The sequence below is a fragment of the Clupea harengus genome, chromosome 21 (assembly GCF_900700415.2).
Source record: "Clupea harengus chromosome 21, Ch_v2.0.2, whole genome shotgun sequence".
NCBI lineage: Eukaryota > Metazoa > Chordata > Actinopteri > Clupeiformes > Clupeidae > Clupea > Clupea harengus.
In genome coordinates this window covers 18,872,072-18,882,499 of record NC_045172.1, presented here as the reverse complement: position 1 = coordinate 18,882,499, position 10,428 = coordinate 18,872,072, and the positions used below count along the sequence as shown (strand labels likewise).

Below are 10,428 nucleotides of genomic sequence, written 5' to 3'. Positions count from 1 at the left end.
GGGATGCCAGATTGAAACAGGATGTGTGTTAGTGTGTGTGTGTGTGTGTCTGTGTGTGAGAGAGAGAGAGATAGAAAAAAGAGAAACAAGAAATAAATAGTAGGTGAGAAAGAGAGAGAGAATAATCTACAAGATAATATTCAAACCTCAGGATAGTGCCAACTTTACAACTCCACAAACGTACAGATGTACACACGAGTAAACAGAACTATTCCACTGAAGCCACAGGTCAGTGGTTTAGTTCATTCAGACACGCCTTTGCAAAGTTTGCTGAAACCAGTCATTTCTGGTATTGTACTCTGTGAAGAGATTCTTTCATTTTCCAAAGGAATGCCCAGTGCAAAAACAGGCAAAAGTTGAAAAGGGGGAAATTTAGAGCTTTGTATCGTAATTATAGAACAGAACAAAAACCAATGTTTGGAAAACCACCGAAATTCTGATCCCAAGTGTCTGAGGAGAAAAAACAGCTCTGAGGGCCATCACGAGGCCCTCTCATTATCAATCTGACCTCTGGACGCTTCATGTCACTCAGCTCATATCATTTACTCCTTCTTGCTCTGGGTTTCTGTCCATTGAAACGACGCACTTTTATTCCCTCTGATTACAAATAAATTCAGATTGTTCTGTGTGTGCAAGACAAGAATGGGCTGAGATCATGCTCGGTGACACACCCTGTAATATCTATATTTGCCACACACATTGGTGTTTGTGGGAAGTGTTTAGAAATACATTAGCATATGTGTTGGTCTGTAGCATATACTGCATGTACATACAGTAGTCATTATAGAATTCCTGTCTAGCAGAGGGGGAGTGTGATGGTTATGGTATTTTAATGTACATGAAAGTTTCTCTACAGTTCTTTTAGAAGGCATGCAGATTCCCACTTCCGGTTCTGTGGCTTAACCACCAACTTAACCACAAGCTAGTATTTTTTGTAGGTTCAGATTTTTCACATAGTCCAGATGCCCAGCACCATAGAGGGTAATGGATGGCTGTTTGGGTAGGGGTCTTGGTTTAATTGATCGACCTGCCTCTTTCCCTAATGGTTACACAGAGCAGACCCCGAGGTGCACACAGTCAATGTCAACTGTGTTCTCCCACATGAGGAGGCCTCAACACCTCGTCCCCAGCATAGGAGTCCAGACTGTGACAGATACATGTCTCTGTGAGCCTAGAACACTGCTGAAGGATATCAAGAGGGCCGAAAAAAACAAGTCGCATCAAAATGCAGGTTTTACATTGATACATCCGTAGAGTATGACAGGACTCAAGAAGCGTTTCGCTGCGAATATGGGACAGAGCAAATTCACATTTCAGGCCATTTTCCCTCAACGCCTTCCTTTTAATCCCCCTCTTATTACCCCTGTCGCCTCTTGTTTCCCTGCCGGGCTCTCTGTGGTTAAAAAGCCTTGGCGCTGTGCGTTCGTGATGGCCCTGCCTGTAATCATGTTTTTGTGCTGATAAAGGTACAGCAGGAGGAAGATTGCCATAATTACCCCGAAGAATCTTTCCATTTAACACAGTCAAACTCCAATTGACACATTTGGGCAGCAATTAAAGAGGCTGGACTATTACCAACACGGGCCCCTCGGTCCTGTCTTACCGCTGGGCCGAAAAGAGTCAGAGATGGCGTTGGGAGCTCTACGCACCCAGTAAGAGAGATAGGAAGGTGTGTGGGTGGGTGGGGGGAGGGGGATAATTATGTGGTAAACTCCCTACCTTTTAAATGAGCAGTGGGAAGACAGAGGAGGTGAGGAGGAGGTCAAAGATGTTTGCAGAGGTACTGCTTATGGGGAAAAAAAGAACAGAAATCTGGATAAGAATAAGGAACTTTCAATAAACATGATAATGGCACTAATACAAAAAAAAATGATTTTATAATTTAAAATGAACGTGTGCCAACCATGGATAGATTTTACAAGCATGAAAATAGATGAACATTTTCACTTATTAAATAGTAGTAGCTCAGCTAATACATTAAGCCCAGGGAATGTGCAAGTAAGCCACCACGAGCTTTGCTTCAAAGAGCACTCAGTGAGGATACAAATGTAAAAGCAAGTCACTTTAGTCATACACGCCACACGATGAAGTCTGTATGATAACTCCATGGAAGACACATGTGCTTCACTCTCCCCTTTTTATTAGCCAACACAAAATAACTGATCCCTGATTGCCTTCTTCTGAACTGATGTCCGCAGGGTAATCATTTGTTTCTACCAGGATAATCCAACTCCAGCATCTGACCACCATTACTGAATGTCATAATATAGGTTTTCATGTTTGCACTATAAAAGTCTTTAGAAAAAAGAAAGAAAGAAAGAAGGAAGGAAAGAAAGGGAAAGAAAGAACGGTACAATGGTACAAAGGAAAGCACAGAATAATTGCTCCATCTTACTCACTGACAGCAAACTTTATGTGCTGAAATCACAGTATAGGTCTTCTTCTCGCTGACGAACACTGCTGTTAAGCAGTCAACACTATACCAACTGCAAACTTCGGAGGAAAAAACTTTTCAATCACATAAGCACCGGCACCTCACCCTCTTAAGAGCAGAGGTAATTTGTTGCCCCTGTGTTCGAGAGGAGCCACACTGTGCAATTGTTGCCATCCTTTTGTTGTGGTTTAAAATGGGCAAAAATAACATGCAATTTGGAGACTCTTCATTGAGAGGAAAATGAAGGCCCTTGAAAATCTACAATTAAATTCAAGGTGGCATGATGTGCACTTAGGCTGCATCAGCTGGGTTTTAATAGCAGTGTGCATGTTAAAGTGTTGAGACACAGCGTTACCTGGGGCCTCCCGTCAACTCGCTGTCTTCTTCTGGACATTAGGCAACCACCCATACATGGCCACTCATGGCGTCAGTTTTATTTTAATGACTGAATTTTATTTTTTACAGCTGGCTACAACTGTTGTAACAGAGGAAGGAAGTCGATGGCAGAACTTATTTTCAAGTGCTCTGAAGATGCACCAACAACAATTGTATAGCCTGTTTTCTGGTCCAAGCAGCAATCTTTACGTCCATGGCTGTCTCGGGATAATCTACACAAAACTACCATTTTGAAGTGAAATGACATCAGTATGTAATATGCGTATCTCCTTGTTTTGTCTCTTAACATAACTCTTGATATCACACGCTTTCCAAAGAAACCAAATGTGTGAAGTCACTTTTTTGCTCACTCAGATTAAATGACCCCACCACTTCAGGGATGATTCATTTAACTGACATTTTCTAACAGAGATTAATTTACCGTTGGCCGTCATTACATGGCCGTGGTCGTGAAAAGGAGGTGCCAACCAAGGGCTAACCAAGGGAGAGAATGACACAGATGGCGGAACGAGGGGTCAAAGGAGAACAGATGACAGAAAAGACGTGTAAGGAGAGGAGACTTGTGTGTCGGCATGTGTGACAGTATGGGGGCTCGACTCAGGGCTTGGGTAAGCTGGTAACTGATACTGACCTGGAATGTAAGTCCCTGCCACTGAGAGTAGAGTGACACAGTTCCCCTATCCTAACACACACACACTCAAAAACACACACACACCCACACCCACTCACAGAAACACCACTTTTCATTTTTTTGCCTTCCAAACTGCCTCTCTCAGGGCCATGGAGAAAGACTTAATAGATCGCAGTCTGAGAGACTGATGTCTACTGCCAAATGTCATACGTCTTTACATCGGCGTTATATCTCCACCATACCTGACACCATCAGCAGCCATACCCCTTCAGGTAAGATGAGGAGACGTGTGCAGTAGTCTGTGCATTGTCGGTTAATAAATTGCACGATACTAGAGCTGCACCTAAATACATGATCCTGCATGTTTTAGAGGAAAGGAAAAAAGATATCAAGGGACAAAATCTGTTTCCATTTATATTCTTATGTGACAAAATATTTATTTGAGCAATTCTATTCATGCAAGATATTTTTTTTAAAGGGTTTTCAAAAGTGTGCAAACACTACCCATGACAGGCTAGTGACTATCAGTGATGTATGACATTTACAATCAAAGAACATACAACACATTTACAGGCTACATGTAAAAAACGTCACCTACACATGTTTGGAGAGAACAAAACAATACTTATTTTAATATGGATATCTGCATCATAGGCCTACCATTTTGAGTGTTACTCTGCACCAGTCCTGAGTTAATATTTTCTCCATGTTAGCCCTTAGATGAAAGAATGTGCAAAAGACAGATTCCATTTCTTGAAGGCTGTGCCTCAATTCTTCATTCTTCTTTCTGTCAAAAACATGGCCAGTATCTAGAAGCCTATGCTGTTTCTTGTTGTTATTTTGGTCATTTGGGGGAATCTGCTCTGCTCCTTTTTTCGTTGTGCTCAAGTCAGCTCACTCACCAGTTTCCATCGCTGTCAATGTAGCAATAGAGAAGGGAGATTTGAAGACAGCAACAGGTGCTGTATCCATTAAAATCCCCTCTTCCCGTTTAGTTTCTTAAAGGGGTATAACATGGGCCTCTTTTTACACAGCTGGTCAAAACGGGATAACAGCTAATCTAAAGCGGTACACAAACTCAAATCACTCAATAAAAGTGAACTTCAAACGGGTCTGATTTGATATCTCCAATATCAAAAAATGTGTTTTAAAAAATGAAAAAATTATATCAACAAAGTTTCATTTTCTTTTAAGACCGCTATGTCTAAACCTAACAAAACATTAACATTCCCGCCACATTCAAAACTGTTTCAAATTGGAATGTTCCACTTTGACATCTAATGAGGGGAAATTAGTCAGAAATAATAATGATTAGAAACCAAAGAAGAATGATTTAATTGAGTCTGGCTGCTCTATATTGCAGAGGATTTCATGAAATAATTAAATTAAAATGGCATGGAAATGCAGATGTTATTGAGATTGTGTCAGCACAAAATAACTTTGTGTGCATTTGCCACTACCAGTTCTCCTGTTCTAGACTAGACCAACTAGCCTTACTGAGTAAGTAATCACAGTCCCTGGGCCGATGAAGGGCTGTGCTTTGGCGACCAGAACCAGTAGCTAGTAAACTGGTTAGTCTATTAATTGGTCGGTTAAAAAACATAACTGACATCAATTTACACATTATTTGTTTAATTTATTTTTTGTGAGTATTAGATTGGTGCCAACCATCCTTCTCTTTGACATGGATGACACATCGGTAAGTTTATGAGAAGATTCTCTGGCCGAATTCGCTAACTTACCTATCGCTATCATTCTTATTAGCCAACTAATAGCAGACCCGGCTAGTTAGCAGTAGATCTAGCAAGAGAAAGTTGCTAATGTGAGTTCATTCTTTATCAAAACGAAGTGGAACATTTATTACCACATTTTTGGATAATTGCTTTTTGCTTTTGCATATAGTTACTGCGATGATAAAGTCATCTTGTGTTTATTTGACTTGGTATCCTCTGTATTTTAACGGCTGAACAAGAGTAGGCTGTAGATTTTATAGTTAGGTTCCACCTCTAAGTTATCTGTCGATCACCACTGTTGAATTGTTGAGAGGCTAGCCAGTAAGATATTTATTCCAGTTAGCTAAAGTTAACTAGATAAACAACATATTATATTGCTTCATTTAAGGCAGTTGGGGATATCTGCACTCACAAGTTCGTATTGGTAAAATGAGTTAAACTCTAGCAAGTTCATGACTTATCATTTTATTGTCAGTGCTGTCTAGATGTTCATTCTAGCACAGCTGAGGAACCACTAGCAAATGCGCGTAATGTTAATTTGTGACAGTGAACAAAAATGTCTCACTGAAGTTTTCTTGCAACCAGACCCAGACCAGCCCTTCATCCCAGAGTTCTGTCTCTTCGGACCACAACGCGCCCTTAACCTTACATCATGCTCCTCGGTTTGGGAGAGTAATTCCAAATCGCATATTTGTTGGTGGAATTGACATAAAGGTGGGTATCTGGCTATGCATGTAAGCTTTTGATGTTCTTGCTCTTGCTTATAATCTTGCACAGATGCACAGCTTGCATGAAAGAAGCACTGTGCATATGCATACAAAGTACATTTATATTTTGTGTGTAAATAGTCTGTTAATTGTTTACTGTCACGCCATTTGTTATGTCTGCGTGTAACTTTGATGTGTTCACAGACAAATGAGAGCGATTTGAGGTGTTTTTTCTCCCAGCACGGTGCTGTCAAAGAAGTAAAGATTGTCATTGATCGTGCTGGAGTGTCAAAGGGGTAAACTTAATTGTGATAGCATTTCATTTTTTTGTAGTTGCTGTTTTTATAGTGCACATATTAATTTGAGAAGTATTTATTTTTGTATGGTCTTTTGCCTGAACTTTAGGTATGGCTTTGTCACCTTTGAAACTCAAGAAGATGCCCAGAATATCCTTAAGGAAGTACGTCGAATCCGTCCACTTTGACTTTAATCCTTTAAACACAAATAGCACGTAGCTTAAGCAGAATTCCAGTTACAAATCTTTTCATATCAAGAGTTGGGGTCTTCTCTACATGTTAAAATAGTTATGCATTTGCACAGCTATTTCTGCCTGCTGCATTTAGTGTCTGTTAGCCACATTAGCGTGTTAGCCTGGCCAGATGACCCTCTGGTTAATCCAATGGCCATGCCAAGGCAGTTATCACGGTGTTGGTTACATATGGTGGGTTTAATGCTTCTGACTGAGTGCACTTGAGACACACCCAACTTGTGGCCTCCTTCTCTCTAACCATTGCACCCACCTGATGTCCTGTTTCTTTTCTTACTTTCTTTCTCTCTCTCTCTCTCTCTTTCTCTCTCACTTTCCCTGCTATTGCTTTGTGTTTTGCCCCTCCCTCTTCTCTCGCTCTGCTTTTTTTCCCTCTTTACCCGTTTGTGTTTGCCTCTCTCTCTTCTTTTTCTTTCTTGCTTTCTCTCTCTCTCCCATGCTCCAGGCTGACAGACTGTTCTTTCGGGACAAGAGACTCAACATTGGCCAGGCCATCCGCAAGCAGCAAGTGGGCATGCACTGTAAGAGACAGTGGAGTAGTTCTTGTAGTTAATATCATGCTTTTGAAATGTACTTTAGTATTTATAATGTGCATCTCCATACATTTTCCTGAATATTCCCTGTCCTTCAACAAATATTTGTATTTGTGTATTAAGGGCCTATTTCATGCTAGTTAAACTTTTTGACATCATTAATCTCTACGCCTTTTTAAAGTTTGGCTTGTACATGCTCCTTGGGTGAAACATAATAATAATAATAATAATAATTAATTTAATTTATAGCACACTCTACATCCACCTGAATCTCAGAGTGCCACAGTACATAGTGAGAACATAGTTAAAAATAACCTAGAGTGTGTGTCTGGGTGTGTGCCTCATCTCTGCACATGGCTCTTTCGGTCCGTTCGAAACAGACTGCTGCCTTGTTGCCTCGTTGCCGAAATAGACAGGTGTCTCACAAGGCATGGCTTTCGAGTGAAGGCATCTTCTAAGAACTTTGGTTTCGAACAGCCTTTTAAAATAACATTTACGGTAATGTGCGACGTTACCATGCTGCGAAAACATTAGGTTAGGCTAACGGACCCTTTGATTCAGCAGGTGGATTTGCTGTGCCCAACCTCAACCCTGCCATGGCCATCCCTGCACCGTGCAACACCATGTACCTCACCACCCCCACAGGCTATCCCTACACATACCACAACGGGGTGGCCTACTTCCATCCTCCTGAGATGACCACCTCTGCCTCACATTGGCCTGTAAGTCCCATACTTAGGGCTTCAGGGGCTTTTCCCTTACTGTTGGGCACACTCTTTGACCTTATACATTAAAAATTATTATATTAATACTATGAATACTGCTATAATACTGCCACTATAGTTTTTATATTCTATTAATACTACTATAATTCTATTAAGTATTATTATTATAATTTTTTACTGTAAGCATTTATTTTTTCCATATAACTAACACTTAAAGATGCTGTACACCCAGATAAACAGATTTAATATCAGTGCATCACCAAGTAACGTTTTTTTCATCTGGTTGGGTGTGTGTGTTTTTCAGTCTCGATCTATGTCTGGGTCCCCTGTCATGGTGGCCCACCCTGCTCCTCCAGTCTACCCTCAGCCTGCTTACCACCATGCTTACCAGGTGAGGCCCTCCTCAGGCCTCTGGTCGCCATTCCCTCCAACACTTGTGACACGTTACACCAGTGTGACAGTATTCACATCGAATATGTTTGCTACGAAATGAAGTTAAAAGTTTTACATACAGATTATTGTGTCATTTTGTGTGTATCGTGTTGATTAGAAATGAAATAGTGTATTGTGTAGATATTGTTTTGTTTCTGTAGCACTGTTGTCATGGTGAATATGGTTTCGTCTGTGTTTTACTGCGTTTAGGCTCCTGCGCAGTGCGTGCCCACAACCCTTCAGTGGAACATCCCCCAGGTAGTGTGACGTCACAGAATGTGTCAATGTGTAAAAGCACTAGACATGCCGGTGGTGCAGCTGAACACCATGTCCTCTGTGTTTGTATATGTGTGTGTCTTTGTATGTTTGCTCATGCGCGTGTTTGTGTGTTCCTTTGTTTACCCATTTGTGTGTGTGAATGTGTTTGTGTGTGTGTGTGTGTGTGTGTGTGTGTGTGTGTGTGTGTGTGTGTGTGTGTGTGTGTGTGTGTGTGTGTGTGTGTGTGTGTGTGTGTGCGTGCGTGCGTGCGTGCGTGCGTGCGTGCGTGTGTGTGCAGTCTCCAGTGCCCTCTAGCCCTGTCCTGTACGTGCAGCCCTCTGACCTGCGCTACCAGCCTGTAGAGATGCCTGCCGACGGGGGCTGCATCCAGACCTCCATCCCCCTGACAGAAGCCTCCATGCCTGAGGTACGCCGCCCACAGAGTAGCATAGACTCTGACCTGATCTGGATCAGCTTCACTCAGTATCAGTGAAATGTGTCCCAGTCAGCTGCTCACAAAAACTGATTGCAAAGTTTTTGACTGCAAATCACTGAATGATTAAGATGACATTAAACTTTATAGTTATTATGCACGTGCAGGTCCAAAGCCAGTGAAGTGCAGTATGACTTTGTGTAACATAATATGAATGGATTGGCTTTGTTAGAATATTTCATACGTTGTGAAGTCTTGTTTACCATGTTGTTTTGCGGTATGCCACCCTCAGCAAACCCACATGGATCACATGGTTCAGCCAGCGTATCACCAGCTGTACCTACATAATCCAGCAGGAATGGGACCCATTATGATGCACCAAGAAACAGGAAAGGTCAGAGTTCACAGGAATTAAGTTTTGTTTTTGCTTCATTGTGTTTTGTCTTTGTACCTGATAGTGCCAATTGGTAGTTTTGTTTTGATGCCTACATTTAAAGTCATTTTCCTGTGTTATACTGTTGAGTTACTGTTGTGCTTTTATCCTGCAAGGTTTCCTGTCTTTAAAATGTGACTCAATATTAGTATTGTGTTTGTGTATGTGTGTGTGTCTGTGTTGGTGACAATTGATACAGGAACAGAGGTTCCACCCAACCAGGCGAGGGTTTCCTCACTCCCCCATCAATCTCAAGGGCCGGTGCAGCCGCGGCCCCCACTACACCCACCTGCGTAAGGACCACGCCGCTGAGCTGGCCGAGCTCTCCGCCTCGCAAGCTACTGAGCCACTCGGGTAAACAGAACCTACCCTGCCCCCCCACCACCCCCGACCCATTCTCCACTGCACCTTCTCCTGCTCCAGCTGAAGGGCTACTCCCTACTACACGCCGCGCCACCTCTCCATATCTGTCCTCTCAAACGTCCAACAGGCGGCTCCAGCTGGCAACTGTCCTCGCAGCTGCCTGAAGTCACGCCACTCTTGGCTTCTTAGTAGTCACTGTACTCTGCTGTCCAGATTGCATGTAGACAGTGGAGACCCTCCAGTGCCTTAGACTTTCTCCACACTCCTCCTCCTTCTCCCACCAACCGTATGCCATATAACGCACCCCACTCCTCAGTCAGGTCCCAACTGCTTTATTGTCACCGCCTGTGCCTTAAACCACAACGCACTCCTCTGTCTAGATCACCTGTGGGTGGCGCTCTACCTGCCACCCAGTGTTTCAAAGTCCTCTATTCCAATGTAAGAGCCCCTCTCTGCGTCACATGACAACCCCCCCCACACACACACACACACACACACACACATACACCTGGCTTCCCTGTACCCACACCGCACCCCTTTGTTCAGGTCACCTCTAGGTGTCTCTGTTCTTTACCTTCACATAAAACCCCTGACCCTTAAGATAAACTCAGGGATGAAGGCAATGAATACCAGCCTGCTTTATCCAGCTCTGGGGGGACATCTTACAAGCCCTGACAAACTTAAGGAAAGACTAATATTTGCACTGAGATGTTTAAATCCATCTTAAACTTTTTGGTTCTCTCATTTTCAGTGATCTTCTTGAAATCAGTAATCTATTAATGTCTAAGTGATGGCTGTTAGGA

General features: G+C 42.5%; 1 protein-coding gene across 2 annotated transcripts; it reads left to right on the top strand.

Moving 5' to 3' along the window:
• The first annotated feature begins 3,292 nt into the window (after positions 1-3,292).
• LOC105911978 (protein boule-like) lies at positions 3,293-10,105 on the top strand. 2 transcript variants are annotated; one of them, XM_012840888.3, is made up of 12 exons: positions 3,293-3,733; positions 5,118-5,160; positions 5,780-5,908; positions 6,106-6,197; positions 6,307-6,361; positions 6,894-6,969; positions 7,546-7,703; positions 8,011-8,097; positions 8,349-8,396; positions 8,695-8,823; positions 9,122-9,223; positions 9,462-10,105. In XM_012840888.3, exons 2-12 carry the CDS (start codon positions 5,146-5,148, stop codon positions 9,618-9,620), a joined length of 1,050 nt encoding a protein of 349 aa, XP_012696342.2. In that variant the 5' UTR covers positions 3,293-3,733; positions 5,118-5,145; the 3' UTR covers positions 9,621-10,105. The 2 variants fall into 2 exon arrangements, with proteins under 2 accessions (XP_012696342.2, XP_031414295.1); XM_031558435.2 differs by having other exon boundaries at positions 7,543-7,703.
• The last annotated feature ends 323 nt before the right edge of the window (positions 10,106-10,428 follow it).